Source organism: Protomyctophum parallelum, assembly GCF_964188405.1.
Source record: "Protomyctophum parallelum genome assembly, chromosome: 12".
NCBI classification, from domain to species: Eukaryota; Metazoa; Chordata; class Actinopteri; order Myctophiformes; family Myctophidae; genus Protomyctophum; species Protomyctophum parallelum.
The window spans coordinates 37,105,798-37,133,548 of NC_139712.1; the positions used below are offsets into that span (position 1 = coordinate 37,105,798).

At 46.5% G+C, this 27,751-nt stretch overlaps 2 protein-coding genes across 3 annotated transcripts in view; both read right to left on the minus strand.

Annotated features, from left to right (window-relative positions):
• Positions 1–1,830: 1,830 nt before the first annotated feature.
• On the minus strand, positions 1,831–8,351 carry LOC310868238 (myeloid differentiation primary response protein MyD88-like). Its single transcript, XM_083778574.1, has 5 exons — positions 7,972–8,351; positions 6,985–7,098; positions 5,892–6,069; positions 3,007–3,098; positions 1,831–2,738 (listed from the first exon to the last, which is right to left on the minus strand). The coding sequence occupies exons 1-5, from the start codon at positions 8,291–8,293 to the stop codon at positions 2,584–2,586; spliced, it is 861 nt and encodes a 286-aa protein (XP_083634700.1). The 5' UTR covers positions 8,294–8,351; the 3' UTR covers positions 1,831–2,583.
• Positions 8,352–11,215: 2,864 nt separating this feature from the next.
• Positions 11,216–27,751, minus strand: part of map3k22 (mitogen-activated protein kinase kinase kinase 22) — a 70,276-nt gene continuing 53,740 nt past the window's right edge. For both annotated transcript variants that reach the window (XM_083778038.1, XM_083778037.1), the window contains 6 exons: positions 21,922–22,092; positions 20,856–21,004; positions 20,449–20,580; positions 19,193–19,322; positions 15,216–15,393; positions 11,216–14,831 (listed from right to left, as the gene is read on the minus strand). In XM_083778038.1, coding sequence (XP_083634164.1) covers positions 14,603–14,831; positions 15,216–15,393; positions 19,193–19,322; positions 20,449–20,580; positions 20,856–21,004; positions 21,922–22,092 — 989 coding nt within the window. In that variant the 3' untranslated portion in view covers positions 11,216–14,602. The remainder of the gene's footprint in view (positions 14,832–15,215; positions 15,394–19,192; positions 19,323–20,448; positions 20,581–20,855; positions 21,005–21,921; positions 22,093–27,751) is intronic.

Here is a 27,751-nt window from a genome sequence, read left to right on the forward strand (position 1 = left end):
TGGTCCAAGGCTTACAGCGAGCCTCTCTCTGACGCCTTGTGGAAGTACCTTCCACAGCCCTCTGGTCATATTTCCACTCCCGTGCGCTGTTTTTCTAATACCAGCAAATAAACAAAACGACGAAACCACTCACCGAAACAAAGCCTGCTAGACCTTGGTAAAAGTCTATTCTCGAACATGGGAAGCGTCTCAGGTCCCCAGTTTCTCTGTAAAATGCACTTTGTGCCATTTTAATAACGCAATGTACCCTGAAATTAACTGGGTAACGCTATCCTACACTCGCGAACCGCCAGTAATGTGATCCTGGCGGTTCGCGAGTGTAGGATAGCGTTACCGTCATTAACACATTTAAAAGCAATAAACAAAATGTAACTTTGAAGACCATTTATTGACGTAACATTTTCAAATACATGAAAAAAATATCACAGAGAGAGGGAGAGAGGGAGGTTGCTCCATAACCCATTAAAACTGGGAAAGCTTCTGTGTCATTTTAAAATAGCAGATATACAAGCTCATAGTGCAGCATGTAGATCTACTGTTTTAATGTATTTGAATATATACATTTTAAAGCAAACATTTGTAACTCAAATCTTTGCTTCTGGGGGTCCAAAACATAATTTTGTTGACATAAAAACGAAGACATTTTTTAAATCAGTCTCAGGTCTTATTGGCCTTTAGTCCAATGTGAAAAGTTTGCAATTTTTTATTACTCTCAAAACACTCTCATATTCATATTCACTCGCAGTACCTTTTGGTGCATAATAAGCATTTTGAACATGATAGTTTCACACATTGTACAAACACCTCCACCACTAAAGCGTTACTTCTGTATGCTATTTCACTCCAAATGCTGAGTTTGCAGTGGTGACATCCACTAATTTTAAGGTTAGGGGAATGCAAAGCTACATTAAAAGGAACAAAGCAGTGCATCAAGTAGTCTCCCTAGTACTGTATAGGTGTCCTTTATGTACAAATTACATAACCATTTTGTAATTATAAAGTAACAATCACTTAGATTACAAAACATGCAAGCTTCATTTTTATCTTTAAACATCTCAACATATTTTCAGTGCAAAATACACTTTCTTCTGCGTATTCCACATTTACATTTAGTCAAATCAAATGAGAAAGAAACACTGAGTCTGCAACACTGGTAAAGGAAAACTCAGCTCCACTGGTTTATGAATGCTCTATTACCTTTGTCAAATCAAATGACCTTTATGAAAAACAGTAGGCCTACTGGCAAAACTACAGGTGTATGGTTTGAATCCACCATGTGGAATGCTGTATATTTTGGGGAGAGATACTTTTGTGTACTGCCACATTGCTATATTGTACCACAAGAGGAGAACTTATGTGTGAAGTGGTCCCTCCCTGGATAAAAGTGATGCCACCATGGCTGAAAGCTGATTGACAGGTTCACTCAAGGGGAAGTCATCAGTCTTACTTGTCCCATAGATACTTCCATCAGCAAGACCCCATTTGACATTAGAGGGGTCTTTTTCAAAACAAGGATACCTTAGCTTCTGCGAATTTACACTGCCGTGGTTGCACTCAGGATCATCACGGGTTGCCTTTGACACCAACACGCATTTCCTCTTTGAGCTTCCGATAGCCACCACAAAACAGAACTGTTGCAAAGTCGCTGTTGCAATTTATGCATCCTACACAGAGGATACTACACAGAGATGATGGGGGTGGCACTGAGATGTGGATGGGAAATTTGGGGACACAGCAGGGGCCTGAGTCTGGATCAGAGCAAGGGGACCAAGGGGTGGGAGTTGAAAATTGGCATATTTTAAATATGTAATCGAAATTATGATCAAACTTCCTTAATAATGTATTTCTCCAAAGAGTCGGTCGGTGCTAGCTTGCCACCATTGGTGTGTGAATGTGGGAAGTGAGGACACTGGCTTTGACTGTTCGCCGCTTCACCTCCCAATGTATGAATGAATGGACCATTGTAAGCGCTTTGAGTAAGCACTCAAAAGCGCTATAAAAATGCAATCCATATTATTATTATGAATTGTTATAATTATTAATAATAATTCTAATTGTAATCTATTATCTAATTACATATTCTTCTAAATGTAAACTGGGCTGATTAAAACATTTTCATAATCCAGATTACATGTAGTCAGCTACTAGCCTGGCACGGCCAGACTCATAGCGAGGGTTCACTGATGTTTCCTCCCCGCGACATCAGTGAACCCTTGCTATGAGTCTGACCGCGCCAGGCTAGTCAGCTACTACCCAACCCTGTATATTGCCATTGCCCCAAAGAAGCTTTAGGGAGCACCTATGGCACATAAAAAAGGAGTCAGGTTAGCTGCAAGAAAGACTATAGCCTTTTCTTTATGGTATGGTCTCTGTAAGCCTCCGCTGTGACCCATGAGTCTGTTCATTTGACTCGTGTTGTACGACGACAGGCCCTCACAGGCTGGCCACCAAAATGACTCCTTCAAAGCTATTTTGAACAACAGAAACGTCAACAGAAATGTCATGGTATGGCACCACAGTTGCCATAGCCTGCTTGCTGCTATACCATTAAAAGACTCCCCTGCAGGTCTCCGTGGTTCTTGATCACTTCAGCGAGAGAGCTCGGGTCAATCGACTCCAGAACCACACCTCTGAACAAGGTCGTGTGTAGTCGAGAACGGTGAGGAAGCGCAAGATGCTGGGGAATGGCTTCTTCATGGACTTGTAAACCACGGGGATAAGCCGCTTGGTTCGTGCGCCTGAAATGGTGATTGGAGGAAAGATTTACAATATGACATTATTATGAATGCATTCTTATTTCATCTTGTCTTTTTCAGAATCAAAGTGCTGTAAAAGCATGGGTGTGTGTGTGTGTGTGTGTGTGTGTGTGTGTGTGTGTGTGTGTGTGTGTGTGTGTGTGTGTGTGTGTGTGTGTGTGTGTGTGTGTGTGTGTGTGTGTGTGTGTGTGTGTGTGTGTGTGAGTGTGAGTGTGAGTGTGAGTGTGAGTGTGAGTGTGTGCGGCCTTACCAGGACAGAGACTGAGGGCAAACTTGGTCTGAAAGGCACAGGCATCACTGGCCAGGTACTCGTCGGAAATAACAGCGACCAGTCTCTTACACCTGGACATTAGACCAGACAGTATGCATGAAATACACAGTTTTCCGCCAACCAATACTATTAAAACAAGCCCCTAAATTAAATGCTATTTCTCTCTCTCTCTCTCTCTCTCTCTCTCGGAACGTGTTTATTGGCCTACCGGTAGCATGCAAAGTTTGATCCCGTTTGGATAACCTGAGATTAGCTCCGGATCACGTACATACACGCACGCACACAGCCTTTGGCTGGCGGAGATATAACCCTGATTGATTAAATACAGAATATACACAACAGCTTGAGATGAGATGAGATATACTTTATTAATCCCAGAGGGGAAATTGAAGTGTTACAACAGCATAAAGTGCATAGAAAGTTAGAAACTAAAAAGCTAAAAACTACTGGACAGACAGAGCAACACAGAACAGACACAATGACATATCACACAAGACCAGACAACCAAGGACCATATGCCATTTTTTTGGAGGGGGGGCAGTTCTATGACTTTGCATTAAAAAGTCTGATGGCAGTTGGCATGAAAGAGAGTCTGTAGCGTTCCGTGCGCATCAGGGGGAGTGAGCCTACTGCTGAAAGTGCTCGTCCTATCCCGCAGCACCTCATTGAAGGGGTGGGAGGGATTTGCCCGCATGGAGTCCAGTTTAACCCCGATCCTCCTCTCCGCGACTGACTGCAGGCTCTCCATTCGGAGGCCAACAACAGAGCTGGCCTTCTTTATAATTTTATTGAGCCTGTTGAGCTCACCGGCCTTGATGCCCCCTCCCCAGCATACCACTGCATAGAAGAGCACGCTGGCCACAACAGACTGGTAGAACATCACCAGTAGCCTGCTACACACACCAAAGGACTTGAGCCTCCTCAGGAGGTACAGTCTGCTCTGTCCCTTCTTGTAGACAGCCTCTGTGTTGTCTCTCCAGTCCAGGTCCTTGTTCAGGTGGACACCCAGGAACTTGTAGGAGTCCACAATCTCTACCTCCTCTCCCTGGATGGTGATGGGTACTGGGGTCCTCCACCACGCTCCTGTACTCCCCGTCATTGTCCTCAGTGATGCAGCCCACAATGGAGGAGTCATCAGAGAACTTCTGGAGGTGGCATGTTGGCGAGTTGAAGCTGAAGTCGGAGGTGTAAATTGTGAACAGGAAAGGTGACAGAACGGTTCCCTGGGGTACTCCAGTGCTTCCCATCACCACTTCTGACTGGCAGCCTTGTAGCCGCACATACTGTGGTCTCAGGGTGAGATAGTCTGTAATCCATTCCACCAGGTTGTGGTCCACATGCATAGAAGCAAGCTTCTCAGCAAGCAGGGGGGGCAGAACATGATCCTCACCGTGCTCCCCTTTTTCTCCAGATGTGCGTAGGCCCTCTGCAGCATGTAGATGATGGCATCCTCCACACCAACTTTGGCCCGGTAGGCGAACTGTAGAGGGTCCAGGGACTCACTCACCACCGGCCGTAGGTGCTGCAGAACCAGTCTCTCCAGGGTTTTCATGATGTGTGAAGTCAATACCACTGGCCTGTAGTCGTTCAGAGTACTGGGATGCGCTCCTTTCGGCATTGGGATGATGCAGGATGTCTTCCACCTCTTCGGCACCCTCCTCAGCCTCAACAAGAGGTTGAAAAGGTGCTCGAACACCGCTGACAGCTGGTCTGCACACATCCTCAGCACCCTTGGACTGATGCCAACGGGCCCTGCCGACTTGCCCTGATGTAGCCTCTTCAGTTCTATCTTCACCTGGTCAGCAGTCACAGTCAGTGGTGGTGGAGGACAGCGGGGGGGAGGGGGGGAGGAGGGAAAAGGCAACGTGGCTTGTGCTGGGATATGAGCTGGAGGGCTATGGGGAAGGTTATCCTGGGAGCCGCTGATATCAAACCTATTGAAAAACAGGTTGAATTCATTGGCTTTGTCCTGGTTGCCCTCCACTGACCGGCTGGTGGACTGCTTGTGACCAGACATGATCTTCAGCCCCTTCCACACCTCCCTCACATTATTCCATGCCAGATTATCGTCAACCTTCCTCCTGTAGGTGTCTTTAGCCTCACTGATCCTCTTTTTCAGCTCTGCTTGCACCCGCTTCAGTTCCGCCCTGTCACCAGCCTTGAAGGCTCTCTTCTTTAGATTAAGTAGGTCCTTTAGGTCTCCAGTGACCCAGGGCTTGTTGTTGGAAAAACAGCGTACGGTTTTGGTGGGTATGACATCATCCACACAAAATTGAATGTAATCCGTAATACAGTCTGTTAATCCATCAATGTCCTCCTCATATGAGTCATAGAACACTCCCCAGTCCGTGGCCTCGTAGCATCCTCTCAGCACCTCATTTGCCTCAGGTGACCACTTTCTCACTGTTACAGTGGTCACTGGCAGTTGTTTGACCATGGGCGTGTATAGGGATGTGAGGTGAACAAGGTTGTGGTCAGATCCACCCAACTTGGGCAGTGCTGTGCATTTATATGCACCCTTTACATTTGCATATAGGAGATCCAGTGTCCTATCCTCCCTCGTAGTACAGCTCACAAACTTATAGAAGGTGGGCAGGGACCTGGAGAGTGACACGTGGTTAAAGTCACCTGACACTGCCATGAATGCACTGGGATGTATTGTCTGGGCTCTTGCAATCGCAGAGTGGATGACGTCACACGCTGCTTCCGCGTTCGCAGAGGGCGGAATGTAAACAACAAACACGAGGACGTGTGAGTATTCACGGGGCAAGTAATAAGGACGCATACTAACAACCATCAGTTCAATGTCAGGCTGCCAGATACGCTCTTTTACCTTGATAATACATTATGTGAGGCGAGCCTACCTCTTCTCAATGAGTTCACTTGTTATGGTCCACACACAGGAACCTGGGAGGACATCTCTGTCAAACACACACAGCTTCAGCCTGCTCTCTGTCTGTTCCAGCTTCTGAATCATCTCGTGGACAAAACTGAGGTCACTCTGGCAGTAACAGATGAAGGCGTCAAAAAACTCTGGTGTACCTGTATAGCACAAAAAGGAGACATCAAATACATGGTTTAGGAATTAGAAAACATCATATTTCCCTTGAGTGGTTTGTGAAGCCTGACAGCCAGTTCTGAGTTTGATTCCGGAGACCAGCGCTGCATATCCCTCTCCAGCTCTCTCTCCCCGTTTACTGTCAATCTTCACGTGTGGACTATTAATAAAGGAATAAACTCCAAAAATATGCATCAACAAATAGGATTAACCTTTTTTTTTTTTTTTTTTTTGCGGCTTACGCCTTTTATTGATTTTTTTTGAAGGGACAGACAGTAGGCTGACAGGAAACGGGAGAGAGATGGGGGGATGACATGCAGTAAAGGCCGTGTCGGGTCCGGGAGTCGAACCCGCGGCACACTGCGACTGGATTACCAGTCCGGTGCCCAGACCGTTACGCTACGGCCTGGGCCAGGATTAACCTTTTAGTATTTATTCAACTAGGCTAGTAAGATCCTTGGAGACGAACAATTGCAACTTCAGGACATACACATTACACAACCACTCCATAACCAAAAAGGCAATTCAGGTTTACAATCACTCTACTCTACTCTTCGCCCCTAGTTTGAGCTGTTACCATCAGGCTTAGCGTACCATTAACAAAAAAGAAGGCTTACAAGAACTAATTTGTGCCATCTGCAGTGGATATTTTAAATAACATTTTAGAATAACCCCACCACCCAACATCACTGTTGCTGTGTTATGGGAATGCATTTTATATTTTATTGCATTTGTGTATTCTATGTATTAGTTGTGTTTTTATTGTTTATAAATATTATTATTATTATCCTCTTTTTTTTTTACTCAAGTACAATTTGTATACCACACTTTTACTTGTAACTGAGTATTTCTAGATTGCGGTATTGATTATTTTACTTAAGTAAAATAAATATACTGACCCTCTTCGTCTCGCGTGGTGATAGGTTCTGGAGTGCGGGGTGCACAGCTGTCTACCACAGGAACTTGAAGGGGTGGTTCCTCCTTTTTTTCAAGATGCCTCCTGATGTCTTCATCTAATAATGTCCAAGCGCATGTGCAGCCACACACACAATCAAACAATATACATACACAAACATTTTTTGCAAGAGATCAGTTCATGATCATGGTATATTGGTATCTTCATTTTCACCTCCCAATGTATGAATGAATGAACCATTGTAAAGCACTTTGAGCACTTGGAAAGTGCTAAGAGCTAAGAGCATTGATTATCAGACTCTAGCTTCCAAGCAGTTCGCTCAGTGGAGTGAGCGGGGTCTATGGGCTGGAATTTGGAAACTGCAGAAGTCCCCCAGACCCCCCGGGGGAGTCCCCCAGACGCCCGGGGGAGTCCACCCCCCAAAAATAACATCTCCTGGATTCTCCTGTGTTGGCAGCCCTGGGGGTACTGGGCAGTGGGCACTACTAGGACATGGGCACCTCAATGTAAAATTGAGGGTATGCATGTGACATCATCATCTTTAGAACTTTGGAAGTTATGCAGGAATGTTGAACATTTTAATATTTTAAAATGTGTCTTAAATAATGGAAAGTATATAGGCCTACTGTAGCCTACTAGAAATATTAGACCTTATGATAATTATCTTACTCTAATCATGTGTTTTACTTCCAAGTATTTCAAGTAGGCCTTATATTGTGTTCTTCAATTGTATGTGTATTTCATTTTCTTTTTTTATTGTTTTTTTTTTTCAAAAGAAATAGCCAATTTAACATTCAAGTGGCCACTCTACCTCCTTGGTGCGTGATGCCCACTGCCCACCACCACCTATCACCAAGCCGGGTACCACATCACATAGGCCCGATTGGAACCTCGCCTTCCTCCACGAATCGTGGATCTATCTATCGTGGACCACGATGGATAGTTACGGAACTTACGGTACCACACTCACCTATCATGGGACGCAGGTCTTCCACAACGTCCATTCTCTCCGCTTCCTCCAGGATGGACAGTAACTTCCCAACAGTCGCACACGTCCCACTCCTGGACTGCCAGGTGTCTAATATATCTAATGTTGGGTTCCTTGACGACTCGTAGTTTCTGATCTCCAGATATGAGAAGCCCATGCGCTCGGCCACGGCCATCCAGTCTGCGGCCACGGTGCTCCTTGGGTTCAGAAACAGTCCGAACTTTTTCCTCACGCTCATATTCAGTGCAGCCATTGGAATTGTTTCGTAGTCGTAGTGAACCGTTGATTCATCGCAACAAGCCATGATTATTATTCCGGTGTTTCTTAAAGAGTCGACGTATGCTGGTTTACGCGACGAAAACTTCCGGGGACGTTGTTTGTGCTCCTTAAACCTGACAGAATAATATATTTTTACAACGTTTCCGGGACAGAGAATGAGGAAATAATGCAATATTTGTATGCGTCACAGGGGAGTGAGGAGGAGTTGAGAGAGTAGCCTATACTTTCGTTTTCTTGAGAAGGGTCTTCTTTTACCAAATTTCCAGGTACGGATGTTGTATTGATTGATTGATTCATTATTATTATAGACATCGTGATTATCAGAGCCTTTGCATTTGCAATCAAGTGTCGTAATGAAGTGGCAGCTTGAGCCCCTTTTTTGACTGGGGTGGGGGGGGGGGGGTATTTTGACAGCAGCAACTGCCTGTCATAATTGCACCCCCTCCCTATAAGTACTGCGAAGGACGTAAGATGTTGATATTGATCTTGTATTCATCCTTAGGCCCCAAATCACACCTTAGAAAGCATGAGTGTCTATTCCAAACAAAGTGTTTGAGACTGGGGGGGTCATATTTTGACAGCAGCAACTGCCTGTCATCATTGCACCCCCTCCCTATCTAATTATTGGACCGTATTAAGATGTTGATATTGATTTTGTATTCATCTTTAGGGCCCCAAATCAAACCTTAGAAAGCATGAGTGTCTATACACGCTAATATTTAATATGCAAAACAGGTCCCCTGACTGTTTGGTGCCCCAAGCACTAGTTTGCCTACAACTAAGCACGGCCCTGGAAATAACTCACCTGACCACATCAGACATCAGTCAACCTTAGAAAGAGAAAACAAGAGAAGAAATTTCAATCTATGGTTTTGGTGCCCTCTGTTGGATATAAATCACACATAATATCCCAGAATTGGGGTTTAGTCTGGACAGAGCCTGGGTCTCTAGCCTCGATACCCAGGCTTTCATTTCGTCTGCGCGAAAGATGAAAGCCTGGAAAAAGCCGTGGGCTGAACCAGTCTAAAAGTGGGAGTCAACCCTTCCGGGTGGGCGTCGCTCTAAATTATGTGACGTAGCGCTGCACTAGGGGGGAGAGGAGGGGCCGGGGGTGACGGACAGATCGATGAGATCCAATCAGGGTGCGCGCATTTCTGAGGCGCGACCCGCCCCTCTAGACCAGAAATGTCTCTGCTTAGGTCAGGCTACTGGGTCTCTAACATGGGAAAGCTGTGCTCAATCACAATACAAGGTCTGTCAGTATAAGACACAACATGAACACCCAGATACATCAGAATAAATATACCAATAGAGTTGAAATAACCAAATAAATCATTGAATGCACAGATATTTAGAAGCAGAGGCATAAAGTCAGCATGAAGAAGTACATACTACTACCATGCAGGCCTGACAGGGGTTCTCAAAGTGGGGGTTCAGGCACCCTCAGGGTTCCTTGAGAGGGTTCCAAAAGGAACCTGTAACTCTAAGAGTGTAAAAAGGAGGAGGGGGTTGGCAGAACAAGCCTCACCACCCTGCCCTGGGTCTCACCCTCCACTGCCTTCCTGAACTGGGTGGTGTACTGTACACATCAGGCAGGCAGCCTACCAACCACACCAGGAAGGGACGATACAAGATGTGGTCCAAGTCAAATCTGTATCACTAAACACTTTCTTACTTAAAATGGAAGAAAAAAGAAGTTACCCCCTTTCACATGCTTATGGGGAAAATAACTAATTCTGCTGTTGCATTAAATGGATATGAAGCCATGGCCTCTCTCACGTCACCTGGATACTGTATGTGTTGGAATGGGAGATGGTCTCGGTGGTACAGCCGTTGGTTGATTTGATTTATTTATTAGATCCCCATTAGCTTACTGCAAGTCTTCCTGGGGTCTTAAACATATCATCAAAAACATTTCTTCCATATTATTACCGGACATACCGGTACATAGATTCACATACAACATTCATCCAACACAACACAAAACAACTCATGATCCGTCTACTACATTTGATAGCTAGCTCCAGTACAATCTAATCTTCAGCCCCAGCGTGTGAAATTTGACCCTCATCTGGGCACTGACAAACCTACACCAGTCACTCCTTTCTGACTGAAATGACAGTTACCAACTCTTCTTATTCACTACGTTACCAGTATTTATATGATATACTATATTTAATAAATACTTCGGATCAACAAGTACCTCTTCAGGTTTATCACGACCCCCCCCCCCCCCCCCCCACACACACACACACACACACACACACATGTCCCTAGTTAACAGCAAAGGTGCATCCTGGGTAGGGGCTAATGTACTTCCCCCTCAGTGTCAGGACTGAGTAGTGGGAGTGATGAGTGAGCCAGACAGCTAAGTGAATGTAAACATGACCCGTAGCCGTAGAAGCCCAGGTGTGTCCTCTGGTTCGGAGTTATTATTACAACAGCTGCAATATGAAATCCTCGAGCGCCGATGAAACGCAATGTCATTGAGGTCACATCACGTGTCACAGTAACATAAACAGCATTTAGAAAGAAATTATAATTCTGAACTAACCTTTATGTGCTCTCAGTGATATTTCATTGTTGAACATTCATTGGAAGATTATGAATACAAATCATTTGTTTTTTTTTAGGTTTTGGTAACAAAAGGTGTACAGGGCAGATAATTTCATAACTACCGGTATATACTGGCAGTGGCAGATCTACAAGCTCAACCGCATTACGATGTGTTTTGAGCTTGCAAAAAATAATTGCCATTATCTCAAATAATTATGTAATAATTGTGACAGGCCTAGATAGTAGATACACATGCCAACGTTGAATTCAACAGTCAAGATATGTGGGGAGGAAAGTCAGACAGAGATTCTGTGAAAATGCAACCAGATAAAAATACATTTTCAGTGTGGCCGTTGGGCCTACATATGTTTATAAAACAAGACAATCAATATACAGGTGAATATAGGCATAGACCCTTCTTTTATTAAGTTAAATGTACAAAAGTTCAATTATTTCATACATTTAACATTTCAAGGCTTTGTCATTAAGGCAAAATATTATTTTCTGCCCCAATCAAAAACCACATTACCTTCTTGTAACTGCCTGTAGGCGCTCAGGGATGATCAAATTCCTGTCTATCCAACAGTACAATATACTGTATACATACGGTATTCCATCAAATAGATTTGTATATAATGTAAAGAAATCCATACAAAAGTGCAGTACAATATGTATTTACAGTACAATCATTTTATGTTTGTTTTTTTTCCTTTTTCTTTTTCTTTTCTCAATATAGAAAATAACCCCAGCAAAGCCTGTGTGCTTTCTACTGAATAGCTGTTCACCCTGGTGAAAAATGCTTCCCACATAATGGTGTGAACATTCTTTTGTTTACAAAGCAGAATAAGGCACTGATCAGGGTCAAAACAGATTTTGCTAAGTGCCACTGTATTATACCTGGCCATTTGCCTAAGCTAGCTACCCATGTCCACATTTCAAATTAAAACATTTGGCTCTGCCTTTACAGCGTGTGCCACGGGTGACATACAATACGACTCGGTAAGGTACTGTAGAACAAGGGTTCCCAAACTTTTCACGACGTGACCACCCAAAATAATCCATGGGGGGGGGGCCCGTCCGGGCGGCGGGGCCTATGGTATGCCTCTGAGGGACCGGAGCCCTTGGACAGGAGAGAACCAGAGACAAGCGGCCAGACAAGCTAAGGGGCCGACGGGTCAAAGGCAACCGGGTCGCCAGGGGGACCCGACGAGCGTCCGGACCAGGATATTAGCAGCCTTTGAACCCCGCCGGAGTGGAACCGCGGCAAGCGGTATCGTCCTCCGGACCCCTGCGCGAGGGTGATCAGGTAATGAAACCTTGTCACGACTTTTACCTCCTCTTGATAGTCAAATTCGGGAGTCTTCTGAGCGCTCCGCCGGGGCCGTGACCGACCCCGGCAGGGCCCTCTGTTGTTTGCCTCTTTCTGTCACAATATGTGTCAATTAATTGGGTTTTAAAGGTCTTAAAAGTCATTCGATTTTAACTTTAGAAATGTGCAGATACCCTGTATACAGTTATATTGTATGTTTGTTTACTGTTGAGTGAGAAAACAATGTTGCACATAATCTGTGGGGACCCCCCAAAATAATGTGGGGACCCCCAGTTTGGGAACCACTGTTGTAGAAAGCAAAGCGTATATTTAAAAATGAGACTGCTTTAGAGACACTGCTCACGATGCAATTTCTCTGCATACTCTGAGTCTTCATAGGCATTACATTTCAATGTTAATACAACTGATTTGGTCTGGACAGTCTACTGTGCACAAAAGCTGCCATGAAACCGAAATGGCCATACGGCTCTTAAGTGACAACAACAAAACCTAAGTTTAATACTGTAAATTAAATCAACCTACAACTGCTGATTTACATTATGTGTCTCTTTTCAACTTATTCCATTGCTTTTTGGCCACTTATATATGGAACAGGGCTCCCTACAAGGAAGCTAAACAGCCCACTGGTGGTTCACAACTCCAGTCCTGGAGTGGGACCCAGAATACTGCTGGCTTTCATTCTAACCAGCTCATCGGGGACACTGGGCGAATGTAATTAACTGATTGAGTTAATACTATGGGTCCCCAGGACCAGAGTTGAGAACAACTGGACTAAAAGCCTAATTTACTCTATACTTCGTAGTACGACAATCGGGTGTAATGGTGAGTTATTTTACTGGTGAAAAAATATTTTAATGACATCACACGCAAGCACGGCATGCATTATTTTACTTTACCGGGTGATTCAATTTACTTAGGTTTATGGGTGTAGTTTTAGTCTTTGTAAATCTTCTAAAAAAATTATAGGAGCTCAAACTAAAAAGCTTGCTTTGAACAAAGTATATTTCTCTTCTTTGACTGTGACTGAGGCATTTTTGTAGCGTGCAGATAGGATAGTTCACAGCACTGGGCTGCAGTACTGAAGGCAAAATGCTGCGTTGCTTATATATCGTGCATGTGAGGACTGGGGAGTGAGGATACATTTGCACACTCGCCTGTAAACCCGTTATGCAAAGTAGCCATTTGGGTAATTGGCTCATGAATGGAGATTCGAGGGGAATGCGTTCTAGCATGCATGTGCGTGATCCTACACAAAGAAATTGGAAGAACGCTGTGGCGTCCCGCGAAGCAGCCAGTGCACCACTGACGACAATGTTGCATTTTCTTTAGTTGAAATTCAGTTCTACATTGTCGTACGATGAAGTATAAACTAGGCTTCACTCCCAGTAGTAGCGTTGGTATTGCCTATAGACATCAACCTCACCAACTATAATGCAAACATTTTGGTATTCTCAACATTTGAACAAAAACTACACAAATAAAACAAAGTGTCAAATATAAAAATATCAATTTACTCATTTGATTATCCTGCCTGTTGGAAATGCTTCAATGCATGATATCAAAAGTGCAATGGCTGACAAATGTACTCCTTCCAAACTGGGCTGTGAGTGCTATGAGTCATGGGTAACTAACGCCAACCCTATAGTTAAAAAAAGGACATTCTCACTTACAAACTCTTATTGTAAGGCGTTGACAAAAATACATTTACATATTTCAGGTCATGATAGAAATCCCCTCTGGTAAGGTGACTTTGTACACACGTTATTGTCTGTCTCACATAAAAAATATTTTATGATCAGAATTTTCAGCTCATAGCTAATTTAGGCTTATGAGAAACTTTACAGTACATGTAACGTCACATGATCAATTTTTGGTCGAAAACAATCACGAGTGAATCACAATCACAGGCTAAAATCCTACACGGTGTTGGCAGTTGCTTGAGCATAGTATGCTGTAGTTAAGACCCGCTAATAGTTCTTGAAAACGGTGTTGTCATTTGTTGACACAGAGACATCATTGCTTTCATTGAGCAGGGTGACTTTCAGGGTGATCTACAGTCCTATCAGCGAGCTGGATTGCTAGGTGCGCTCTCTCACCCACCATGCTCCGCCCCCCCCCCCCCCCCCCCCTCCTGGGGAATAAACGGTGATGCCTTGGAGAACACAAGGACGGCCGAAAACAGTCCACCCAGCCTCCCTGTTATAAGTGACCACGTTTAAGCCAGTTGGGAACGAAAAGAGAAAGGAGGCAAGGGGCTTCAGTCCTGGGCAAGGCAGAAACTGGTGATTGTCAAGGGGACACTGAGTCAAGAGTGGTACGGGGCTCTGGAGCCTTGAGTGACAGACAGGGGGTCCCTGGGGACGGGGACGGGGCCAGAGAGAAGGGGAGGCGGGCGCTAGAGACCGCGGAGGCCTCGATGGCAGGCGGCGGGCGGGGATCCTAAAAGGTTCAAAAGCCACCCTGAACAAAAGGGTGGCTGAGCATGACTTCTGCAGTCGGCCTCCACTTCTCCTCCACGAACACCTGCCGCAGGAAGTCCCTGCCTGCCTCGGACACACTCTCGGGAAGCACAGGCTTTGTGGGCTGTGTTGCGATCTTAAAGATGGCCGCCATTGCCTCGTATTCGGCCCAGGGTGGTTTCTGGGTCAGCATTTCCACAACGGTGCAGGCAACACTCCTGACAACAATTTTGAGATATTTTAACTTTACTGAGGTATATTGTAATATGCAGAACTTTTACTTCTACTCCACTACATCACAGAGGCAAATATTGTACGTTTTACTCTACTACAATTACTTGGAAACTTTAGTGACTAGTTACTTTGATTATTACAAAACATACATGAACCACTTCAGCCCTATTATACATTTCATCCATTTGAAAATAGCCGATCTACAAGCTCACAATGCGTCGCGATGCAACGCATTGCAAGCTTGTAGCTTTTTTCAAAATATTTTTTGAAGTAAATTTGGAATACTGGGCGGAATATTTCAACATTGCAGTATTGATACTTCTACTCAAGTAAAAATAAAAGTGAGTACTTCTTCCACCACTGCTTACCATACATCCGCTTTGCGTCCATAGCCCTCTCCGTTGATGACTTCCGGTGACATCCAGTAGGGGGTGCCAGTGACAGACTTGATGCCTGTGCCAGACATGCAAATGGTCTGGATGCGTTTGCTGGCTCCAAAGTCTCCCAGCTTCACGTTCCCGGAGGAGTCTCTCAGGATGTTAGCCCCTGGAGGACAGAAAGAAAAAGAAAAGAAAAAGGGGGCCAGTTATTCGAGAGCACTCTGAGGGACTGTCAACCTTTTTATTTTAACATATTTATCTATTTATGTTTTTGCTGTCATGTTGGCATTGTTGTTGTAGCTGTGTAGCTTTTGCAGCAGAACGTCTGATGTATCTTTGCATTTTCATTTCGCTGGCTTTTTTTGAAATTTTATGTTAAGACCGTATCATCTGCCCGTGTGAACGCAGCACCGGTCGCTCATGAGGTGCTGGCCGCAGGTGCGATTCTGAGAGAAGATCAAAGTACACTCATAGCTGCGGTGAACCGGCCAATATCTCCGTTTGATGTAAAGACACTGGCGCTGAATCTACGAGTCAGTGCGTGGCTACTTTGATCTTCTCTCTACATGGTCCCATCCCTCCTCATTCACTTCAAACGTGTAGTACAGTACTGCAACCGAGCTTAAAAGCTGTTGTCAGGGTAACGGAAAGGACATACACAGTAATAACAGAACTTTTCCTCCTCGCTAAGATGAGTGCATATAGTGAGGAACAACAACAGAGCATTGTGGAAATTTTCCGCGGTATCTGTTGTTGAAGACCCTCAAGTGGGGAAATGAATGCCTCATCTATCTGTGAGTGTGCCACACGCACATGTCAACGTGCAGTATTGACAGGGACCCCCGCCGACTCCTCCATCCTCAGTAGTTTTCCAACATAATGTCTACGCTACTTCCTGCAGGACCTCCACTTGTTTGATCGGTGACTAATAAACGCCAACCACTCACCCTCCACACCCATTAAAAGGAGAGAGAGAGAGAGGATGGTTCTTAAAACCTTTGAATTTCAAGGACCACCATAACTCTTGAGAGAGTGTACAAAGGAAACCAAATGGACCCATAATCCCTTTGCACACTCTCAGAGACCTTTTGGAGCCTCCTCAGATAACCCCAGAGGGTCCCTATATCCCACTTACAGTACTAGAATGTACTGTATGCTGGATTCCAAACCAAATCATTCTTAATTTCTCACATGCTCAGCCTGGTCACAAAAGCAGCAAGACTCTCCCATTCATTGTTGGGAGGACGGGAAGCGCTTCAGCTCAAGCATTCGATGTTTCCATTGGCTCTTGGCTCTCGAGTGTGTCGTTCACACAGCCTATCACACCCTGTGCCGTACACTGAGAGAGCTTATGGTGGCGACGTGGAGTGCTATGCAAATACCGTATGCGCCGACAGCTTCATTAATGTGTACAGACAGACCAGCGCAGTGAGGAAGTTTGAGCGTGTGTGTGTGTGTGCACTGTACACACACACACACACACACACACACACACAGACAGACACACACACACACACACACACACACACACACACACACACAGCTGTATATTACACATAAAGCACATCGCTACAGTAAGTGGAAAATCCCACCCGCAGGCATGCTCACAGCACTGATTGAAAAGCACATTATACCATCTTGTTCCCCAGACAGTATTTCCTGTGGATTCAATGAAACCAGCGGGTCCAACATTGTGGGCACTGGGCAGCCAAACCATACCAAAGGCTTTCCATCCAGTGTTCAAAACATTTTCAGACCAGTCCATTTCAACAGCTTAAAGTAACCAACGGCTTGATAAACATATGCATCCAAAAATGGCCCCTGGAGTTTTAAATAGCAACCTTTTTTTCCAGTACATTTTCCCAGTATACAGACATAAATAACCATGAGGTAATGTCATTCTGAATGAAAAGGAATACGTATAACGTACGTATAGGCTGTGGCCTTTTCCAAATGCAAGCAGCAAAAAGCACACCCGTCTCCTACAGCGGTGGTTCTCAACCTGTGGGTCTGGAGTTTTTAAATGTTTATTTTTTTGCGGCTTTCGCCTTTATTTTACATTTTTTATAGAGGGACAGACAGTAGGCTGACAGGAAATGGGGGAGAGAGATGGGGGAGTGACATGCAGTAAAGGCCATCGGGATCGGGAGTCGAATCCGCGGCACACTGCCAGACTTGGGCTACCGGCCAAGGTGCCTGGACCGCTGAGCCACGGCCCAGGCTGTGGGTCGGGAGTTTTAAGACCCTTTTAATACCTCAACAAAAGAATTTAGAGAAAAAAGACAATAAGGCCATTGCTGCATCGAAAGTAATCAACAAACTATGCTATACACTTTATAAAGAGTAAAGACTGATCAAACATTGGCCAAATTGGTCAAATAATATGAGAAACAGAAAGATGTGAACATTTCGAAAATAGCTCTGCGTGCGTTGTGAGCTTGTAGATCTTCTATTTTCACAATATTCATCTTTGCAACCAAGTCAAACAAAATGTCATGCATGCCTCAGTCTTACAATTCCAAGTGCTCGTCAGGGTGGGGGGTCCCCAGTTCAAATATATATATATATTTATTTTTTCCGGGGAGGTCACAGCCTAAAAAAGGTTGAGAACCACTGTAACTATACAGTAGTAGTGTCAGGCGCGGAGTCAGGTTCGGCGAGTTCACTGACTCATCACTTCGGTTTTTATACCAAAACGTATAAACTATAATGTGAAAAACAAAATAGTAGGCGTTTTTTCTGTGGCCTACTGGCAGTGTGCACAATACGTTTTCTACTGATCGGTCCAGCAATTTGCAAAAATAACAGACCTAAAAGCTTGTAATATCTGCTAATTTTTAATAGCCAGCCAATTATATAATAGCTCAAATCTAGAATGGCCGATGCTTTACCGGTTTTAATGGGTCGTTAAATAAAACATTAGCATGGGATCACGAAAGGTAAATTGTATATAAATATAAATATATAGCACTGATCCAAAACACTTTACAACGTGCCTAACATTCACCCATTCACACACACATTCACACAACAACGTGCGCGGCGGAGGCAAAAACCATGCAAGGCACCGACCAGGTGATCAGTGTCTTGCTCAACGCCACTTTGACACTAGCCCAGGGGGAGCTGGGGATCGAACAGAGTACCTTCTGATTCCCAAGCAGCCACTCTACCAAAGTTGAGCCACCCCAACCTCTCCCCTATATAGCATGCTAGCGAGACTATTGTAGCTCATGCTAATACTATATTGTCACACAAGTCTATATAGGGCAGGGGTTTTCAACTGATTGTGAACCAGGGACCACCACCCTGACTTAGAATCAACCTGGGGACCACTATTGTGTTGGGTGGGGATATGGGCTAAGATTAGTGCTATCCATCCATCTATCCATGTGTATACATCCCACTATTTCTCAACCGTTAACTGGTAAAATGTCCTAATAATAACTCAACCAGACAATCCGGTGCACTTCCCCCTTCTTGAGATTCTAACTAACTCCCTTTTTCTGTTGTATTTCTTGAACTCCAACTCCAACTCCAACCAAGTTCACGGTTTCTCAACTAGTGGAAAGAACATTTAAAACAATCCTACATTACTAAATGCATGGTCAGGGACCACATGCAATACCTCCACAGACCACCAGTGGTCCACGGACCACCTGTTGAAAACCCATGATATAGGGTAACAGAATAGGTGGGCACCTAGGAAGAGTGGGCGCCTAGGGGTTAAATTGGCAATTATTTCCAAAGTGATAATTAACCAATTTTACATCAAGGTGCCCGGATGTAATTAGTGCCCACCTATCCTGTATCCGTCTATACTAGTATTCTTCAGTATAGTTATAGTCCATTTTCCCTGCCCATGTGTGGGTGGTGCTGCACACCCTCCGGCTATGGTTCAAAACCGCAAGTGAAACTCAATCTCAGTTTCATTCTCACTGGTGGTCTGAAACCGGTTTTGGTGTTACCTTTGATGTCTCTGTGGACAATCATATTGCTGTGCAGATAGAAGACGCCCTGGAGGATTTGTCTGGTGTATCTCCTCGTCACCTTCTCCGTCAGCGCTCCGTAGGCCTTTAGCTGGTCCTTTATAGAACCCTGGAGAGAAAGAAGATAACACGGTCAGAGAGAGATAATCTTCTGTACATTTCCACATCTTTGTGTTATTTTACACGGTCAGCTCTATTGTAGAGGATGGGATGGGATGTCTTGTTTTTGAGGCGAGATGTTTACTGGAATTAAAATGTTTAAATGGCAGCTTACAAGATTTTCCATTGCCAGTTTAGTGATTTGTTCAAGCATCGCATGCTTGGACATCAACAACACAGACAACTTGCAAACGAGATGTTTTTGTTTAGTTCAGTTTTTGAGCGGCTTTTGAGCCAGGTTTCAACTGCAAAACAAGATACTTAAAAATACTCTAAACCAATGCCTCAACCAAAGTTTTTTAGCCCTCAGTGCCTTCAACTGCATTTCCCTTGATTTCCTGTTTTCATCTCCTTGCGGGGAAACTGCCCCGAGCAGACCCCTGTGCTCCAGTAACACCTGTGACGCACTTTTGGGCCCTGGGCCGTGAAAACAAAAGAAAGGCCCCGTCGTCCGTATCGTAACTTCTCCCTCCACACTTCTAAGCTCTCGAGGCGCAAGACGGCTCAATTACTTCACACAGCTCTCTTTGGGGACTGTCGGCACCCCTCCAGGGCCCTGTCCCTTGCTTATCGGGTGACAGCAGCGGCCAGGCCGACCCGGGGCTCAAGCGGCCTACACAGCGGAACACCAGACTTGGCTGAGGGCCCTGTCCGCCCCCGCTCCCCTCTGCCAGCAAGCTGCAGCGAAATATAAACATTTCCAATTTCCACACAATGCGTGACTAAGACACTTAATGCTGCTCTGAAACAAAAAAAGGGAAAGAAAAGGAAAACAGGACCAGTGACATGGGCCGCGGGCGACAGAGTCTCGTTAAGACGCTCGTATAAGGGGGAAAATGACCTCATAAACAGAGCTGTTGTGCTGACTTCAACGACATTTATCTTCCGCAGATGTGGTGGGATTGTAAGAGTACCTCTACTTGGGTTATACAAACTATCCAGTCCTCCTTTAATCACCAGGGAACACAGTTTAATGTGAAACACAAACTGCAGTCCATGGTGTGGTAATGCAGAAAGTCATAAAACGAGTTAAATATGTATTTCATAAACAATGTGCGCCCTGCCCAAATACACACCCCGGGCATAAACTCCACGAAGATGGTGAGTTTCCTTTGTTCCAGGTCCCGCAGACAGCCGTAGTATTGGACGATTCGCTCGTGATGCAGGTTCTTCAAGAGCTGTATCTCACACTCCAGAGCATTCACCTCCTAGAGAGAGAAAGTAGACAGACCAACAGGCAGAAAGTGAGAGAGAGAGAGATAGAAAGAGAGAGAGCAAGAGTAGACAGACCAACAGAAACACAAAAAGAGAAAGAAGGGTTGTTGTGAGATATTTGGAAAGGCAGAGCAATGTATGGTACATTCATAATTCACCTTCTGCTAAATTCTACACCACCACAACAACCTATACAGTACACCCTATGTGCAGCCAGATACATATATTGCAAACAGATGTAGGTTGTCCTCCGGACGCTCTCTCTCACCTTGCTGGTGTCTTGACAGTCGGGATCAAAGGGCACCTGCTTGGCGGCTAGCTCGCGGCCTGTGTCCGCGTCATAGCAGAGGTAGACCTCCCCAAACGCCCCTCGCCCCAGCAGCTTTCCCTGTCGCCAGTTCACCGGCGCCCGTGGAGCTGTAGAAACACAACACCAGACGCTGACAACTCCACCACTTATTCATTTTGTTACCAAATCCACAGAGTCAGAGAAAAACCCACCGTGATATACTGGTTAAAGACAAACACTAAAGCTAAAGGCAGCCGTCGACAACCGCTGCAAGACCCGACTCTTAACTCAACGCAGTAAACTTCACCCGAGACCAGACGTCAAAATCCACCACATTTGTAATTCCCAACCGCAGAGCCCTTCTCGGATGACTCTATTAAGGAGGGGGGAAAATCCCAAACAACTGATTCAAAATGTGTTCAGCACAGACTGTAGACCTCAGCGACGACTTGTCGAAACCTTAAAAAGAAGTCTACTCCACATGAAGCAACTCTCATCCACGCATGCCAAAGGCATCCTGACACTCTGTGGCGGTATTATCAGAGGTTACCGATGGCTGGAGGTTTAGACGGGAACGTTGTGTGTGGGAGAGAGTAAGAGAAAGGCGCAGGCGTCCGACATGTCGACCGCAATCAGACAGAGTGGCTGAGCTGTGCTAAATTTCATAACATACTTGATTTCTGGCAGCAATTTAATCTACTTTACAAAGATCATTCAAGATGGTGACATGTGTAAGTACTGACGACAACTTTGGAAACAACCTCAATAATTCAAAGAAACAGCATGTGCTACGTAACGCTACAGATCATGGAAGGTAATGACGTTGAATTTTACTTTACTACTGAAAGTACTGTACCCATTAGTCAACTATTCAAATATTCTACAACCTAAGGCTGTACCTGGAACACCTGGCAGGCAATACTGTGGAAATGACAAATATTATTTATATTTATGAAAGCACTAAAAAGGCAGCCACTACATACGGTATGTGTTTTTTTATTTTATATTTATGGCGTTAAAAGGTCACACCCACAACTCCACTCACATTTGGCCGCCCCGCTGCTCCGCGGGCAGCTCTTGTCCGCGGCGCGGCCCAGTGTGCGCAGGTCGCTGTACTGCAGAGTGCTGTCTCCGTTGTAGCTGCGTGTGCGGCTGGACGGAACCAGCTGGAACAGGTTCTCCTGGGGCATGAAGCTCCGAGGGAAGGTCCTACGACCTGAGAACACACCACGACATGTGATTAGGGCCGTCGCCGTTACAATTTTAAGTTGACGATCAATTGCCACACAAATAATAACGATTAACGAGTATTTTTTCCTTTTTTGCAGTGAACATTGGAACGTTACAATTAGTATTTTGCTTTTCAGGCTTCGTAAACACAAATTGCACAGGGAAGATATGACAAATAACCTAAATATACAAAGAAATCACTGACATTTAAATTTAAATGTTATTTTCTTTCCAAAAATAGCAGAAATATGAATAGAAGAATAATGACCTACAATCTATTTCTGCTATTTTTATTCTGAATCTGTTCCAACAGATAAATATTGTGGAAAAATAGCAGACCTACAAGCTCGAAACATTGTGAGGCATTGTGAGCTTGTAGATCGGCTATTTTCAAATTGCCTCTATATTATTTGACAATTTGGCTAATGTTTGGCCAACATAGCTTGTCGATTACTTTTGATGCAGTAATGATCTTTTTTCTTTTCTTTGTTAAAAATGTCTTAAAAGTCCTTAAATTATTACTTCACTGTCATTTGGGGACCCCCCAAAAAATCATGTGGGGAACCACTGATCCATAGCAGAGTATATTTTATTTCAGGGACCCCCATTACTCTGAGTTACAAATTTGGAACCCTGTGGGTCCATGCACCCCACTTTGAGAACAGCTGTGGTGGTTGTATTAAATAGAAATTTCACGAAATACCTTTCGTTTATGGGTAGGTTTCCTTCAAAACCTAGCTGCAGAACATTATTTTATGTGCTCCCAGGACAGAAAATTCTAGAATTTTGCTGTCCTGGGCTCTTGGGGGTGACGTAGGAAGCTACGCCCACGCCGTATAAAGCGGACGTGGCTACGTCATCCCTCACTCGACTTTTCTTCTGCTATGCTGATAGAACGAACTTTAAACTTCCACAGTGTGTGCAGGGTCATATATCTCATAAATTCGGCCGAGAGACTAATTCTTTAGGACCGTGAGATCTCTGGCACACTCTCGAAGCAAAACAGAAGAATTTTCTTCTCGAGGAAAAAGCCGAACTACTACACTGAGTTTTAGCCAACTTGTTGCTTGAAAAAAGTAGCTCGCGCCTTTTTCTCTCTAGCTAAGCTAGCTTTGTTAGCCTAAAGCTATCGATAGTTAGCTTCGCGCTACTAGGCAGCTACGCCTGTGGTATTCTCTTCAAACACACCACGAGGAATATAAACCTGTGGGTGTTAATGACTCGGACTCCTCTCTCGACAAGCAACCATGTCGCTGCCGAGGGAACCCCAGCCCGAGGAAAGACGCCGGCGCCGAACCCAGGTACCGGTTGAAATTCAACAAAAGACCTGCGTCACCTACGGGTGCGGGAACACCATGTCGGGAAGAGACGGCCATCCCGAATGTATGTATTGCCTCGGCATTAGTCACACCCGTGACGTCTTGGAGGAAACCGGTCCCATTTGTCTCCATTGTGAGAAAATGGACGACGATATCCTAGCCAGCAGGCTCAAACGTGTCGAAAAGTATTACGAAGCGTTCAGAGCCCGGGGCTGCCTGGAAGGAAGCTCCGATAGGAGCTCCTCTCCTGCTCCTCCTCCCCCGAGACGAGCTCGGCAGCAATTCACCGGGCAGGGACAACGACCTACCCCAAGACAGAGGCTCGACTACGTGGGCAACAGAGCCCCAGCCGAAGCCTCCTCTTCAAGAGCACCACCCTCCGACGATAGTCGTGACAGGTATGCTACAACAGCTTCTGCAGCCATGGCTGACGAGGCTTATGGAGGGAGACCCAGGGCCTCCGCACGACAGCACGTTGTGCAGGCCACCATTGAGTGCCCACCCAGACAAGCAGCTAGACGCAGGCAGCCTGCTGCTGCACCCAGCTACATGGTGGACCGCCTGGACCCCTCCCCAGACCGCCCGATGTCTCCCAGACGTGAGCATCGGTCCACCAGGGAGGAAGGGGAGCTTCGTGATGACGAGCTCCCTTCCTACCAGGAGCAATTCAAGGCCTACCGCGTCCTGGACGAGGCCTACTCTGATGAGGAAGATGACCTTGAGGATCTCTCCCCCGTTCACCGCAGCGGCTTCCGTCGTCGCCGCCTCGACGACCTGGACGTTATGGATACAGGGGAGCGCCAGAAAGCGTCCCCGCCCCCTACACTCCCCATGGATGAATCCAACATCTATGATATTTACAAGAGGGCCTCCACACGGTGCGGCCACATATGGCCTACCTCAACTGTCGAGGTAAAACCATGGGACGGCATGACTGCTGACTCCGCCCCCCCCACTGCACCTAAAAGACAGAGGATCCCTCTAGCCACGGGCTTCGAGGGCGCCATGAGGCACGCCTGGGACAAACCTCTCCTGATGGTGGAACTTCCCAGGGCCAGCGTGAAGGGGCCCCACGACGTCCCACATCAGAGCCAGGTAGACCTCGCCTTGAACGTCATGCCAAAGATGGACACGGCCATTGCGGCCTACCTGGCCAACCCGGCAGCTCCTCGAGTGGACCACCACTCTAAGGACCCTCAGCTCCTGTCCAGCAGTGTGAAGGAGGCCTCAAAAATAAACAAGTGGCAGTACGGACACATGTCCCTCACGGCAAGCGCTCTCAACGCAGGAGCACTTCTCCAAGGTTCTACCAAGCGCCTCCTCATTGAGATGGGACAGAAGTCCGCTCCTGTCCTGATGGCGGAACTGCCCGAGGACCTGGCAGAGCTACGCCGCTTGAACCACGAGATGGCTACTCTCCAGAGGAACACCACTCACCACAACGCCAAGGCCATGGCGTGCTCCATCCTCCAGGAGAGATGGCGTTGGGTCGATCAGACCACCGCCATCTCTCTTGAGACAAAGAAAGAGTTTGTGGCTGGAAATATCCACCCAGACAACATGTTTAAGGACGCACTGTCCAAAATGTCAGAGTCCATTCAGCAGCTCGAGGCCTCCACCAAAACCATGAAGGCGCTCGAGCCACTGGCCAAACAGGCTACCCCGGCAGGCCGCTCCAAGGCCAAGAAGGCACCCTGGAAGGCCAAGGCTGACGACAAACCCAGGTCCCAGGACCGGAGCGGAGACAGACAGCGACACCCTGCAGGACGTGGCAGAGCAGACCGCCGCACCTCTCCACCGCCCTACAAGGCCAAGAGCGCTCCCAGGGGCCGAGGCCAGGGGAAGCGCAAATGACCTGCCCGGGCCGGGTCATCTTCCCCACATTCAGAGTTCAAGGCCAGAGGGGGGGATCACGGATCTCACCTCAGAGCCTGCGCTAAAGCGCTTAAAATGGGCTGTACACAGTGCTGTGAGCACTGCTGTACAGACCCAGAATGTTGTTCAAATGTGCATTTCACCACATGTGCCTGTTTTAAGTTGTTCAATAAAGAAAACAAAAAAACAAAAACACAAAAAAACAACAATAAAACCAACTCTGAAGGGCAAAAGCCCAGTGGGACAGATAACCCACACTGTGTCAGCAAAAGCTGGCACAGGCCAGAAGCTCCACGCCAAAATTTTCCTTCACTACCAGGAAAATCCACTAGAGGGCGACATTCCACACAAGGTAAGTCTCCCCCTAGGCAGGCGGCAATGCACCACGCTGACGAGCACAGGGAACCCTTTGTCACGTCATCTGTCACAATGGCGGATATCCGGGGCTTCCCCGTGGATCATCCGTACTATTCAGACAGGATACAGACTACAGTTTGCCTCAAAACCGCCCACCTCCAGGAGAATTATTTTCTCAGAGGCGAGCGGGCAGAAAGCCGCCATTCTACAAGAGGAAATCAATTCCTTAAAGGCGCAATCACAGAGGTGTCCCCCGATCAATCAATGAACGGTTTCTACTCCCGTTATTTCTTAGTAAAGAAAAAGGGGGGGGGGGAAATCCGTCCCATTCTAGACCTCAGAGCCTTGAACCGTCACTTGAAAAAGCTGCGATTCAAAATGCTGACACCACCACTCCTCCTGCGCCTAATCCGCGAGGGGGATTGGTTTACGTCAATAGATCTGCAAGATGCATACTTCCACATTCCGATCTACCCCCCGCACAGAAAGTTTCTGCGCTTCGGGTTCAAAGGAAAAGTGTACGAATACACAGTCCTTCCCTTCGGGATGTCTCTGAGTCCGAGAGTTTTCATAAAATGCACCGCGGCAGCTATTGCTCCCATGCGACAGCAAGGAATCCGTCTCGCAACATATGTGGACGACTGGATTCTACTTGCAAACTCTCCACGAGAAGCACTGTCGCACACACATCGCGTGCTCAGTCACCTCGCCTCGCTCGGGTTCTTAATAAACCACGAGAAGAGTATGCTTATGCCGACGCAGTCAATAGACTTCATAGGCATAACACTGAACTCAATCTCCTACACGGCCCGCCTGAGCCGAGAGAGAATAGAGGCAACATTGCAGTGCGTGGCATCATTCAAAAGGGGACGCTCGATTCCTTTTCATGCATGCCTCCGGATGGCGGGGCTAATGGCCTCAGCGGTCTATTTAATCCGCCTAGCAAGACTACATATGAGACCTTTCCAACAATGGATGGGCTCTCTACATGTACCAATGCACCGCCGCCACCAGAAGGTAACAGTGACATCACAATGCACACTAGCCCTTCAATGGTGGTCAGACAGAAAAACCCTCTCAGAGGGCGTCCCTATGGGAAAGCCTCTGATCAGGAAAGTCGTCACCACAGACGCCAGCATGACAGGCTGGGGAGCCACGCTGGAAGGATTCACAGCCAGAGGTTTATGGGTGGGGCCACTACGTGCCCTTCACATAAATTACTTGGAGCTTATGGCGGTCTTCCTCGCTCTGAGACACTTCGAGCAGCGCATCCGGGGTTGCCACGTCCTAGTCAGGACAGACAACACCACCGCCATGTGCTACATCAACAGACAAGGCGGACTCAGGTCCCCTCGTCTTCATCAGCTGGCGCGGAAATTAATCCTGTGGTCCGACACACGCCTTCTCTCCGTAGTAGCGTGTCACGTCCCAGGTCTTCTGAACACAGGGGCAGACCTGCTGTCCAGAGGACCTCTCCGCTACGCAGACTGGTTGCTACATCCCCATGCAGCGTCCCAGGTCTGGAGCAGGTTTGGGAAACCCAGGGTGGACCTCTTTGCCACAGAGGAGAACACGAAGTGTCCCCTCTTCTTCGCAATCAGGGGACCATCAACATCGGGGCTAGACGCTCTGTCACACCGATGGCCCAAAACCCTTCTCTACGCTTTTCCCCCGCTGTCCCTCATCAGCCCCACTCTGGACAGAGTGAGGACTCAGGGTCTGACGGTGCTCCTAATAGCCCCGTCCTGGGGGGTCTGGAGGTCGGAAATAACCCCCCTCCTCTACGACCAGCCGTGGAAAATTCCTCTTCGAGCGGATCTCCTCTCCCAAGCGAGAGGGGAGATCTTTCACCCTCACCCCCAGGACCTAGACCTATGGGTCTGGCCCGTCAAAGGGTGATGTTGACTGCAGTGGGCCTACCTCTGAACGTTATCGAAACAATTAAAAAAGGCAGGGCCCAGTCAACTAGGGACCGTTACGACACAGCCTGGCGCGTCTTCGAGCAGTGGTGCTCACGAAGACCAGACCAAGTTGTCCACTACCAGGCCTCAGTGATCCACGTCCTGACGTTCCTACAGGAGCTCCTAGACAACG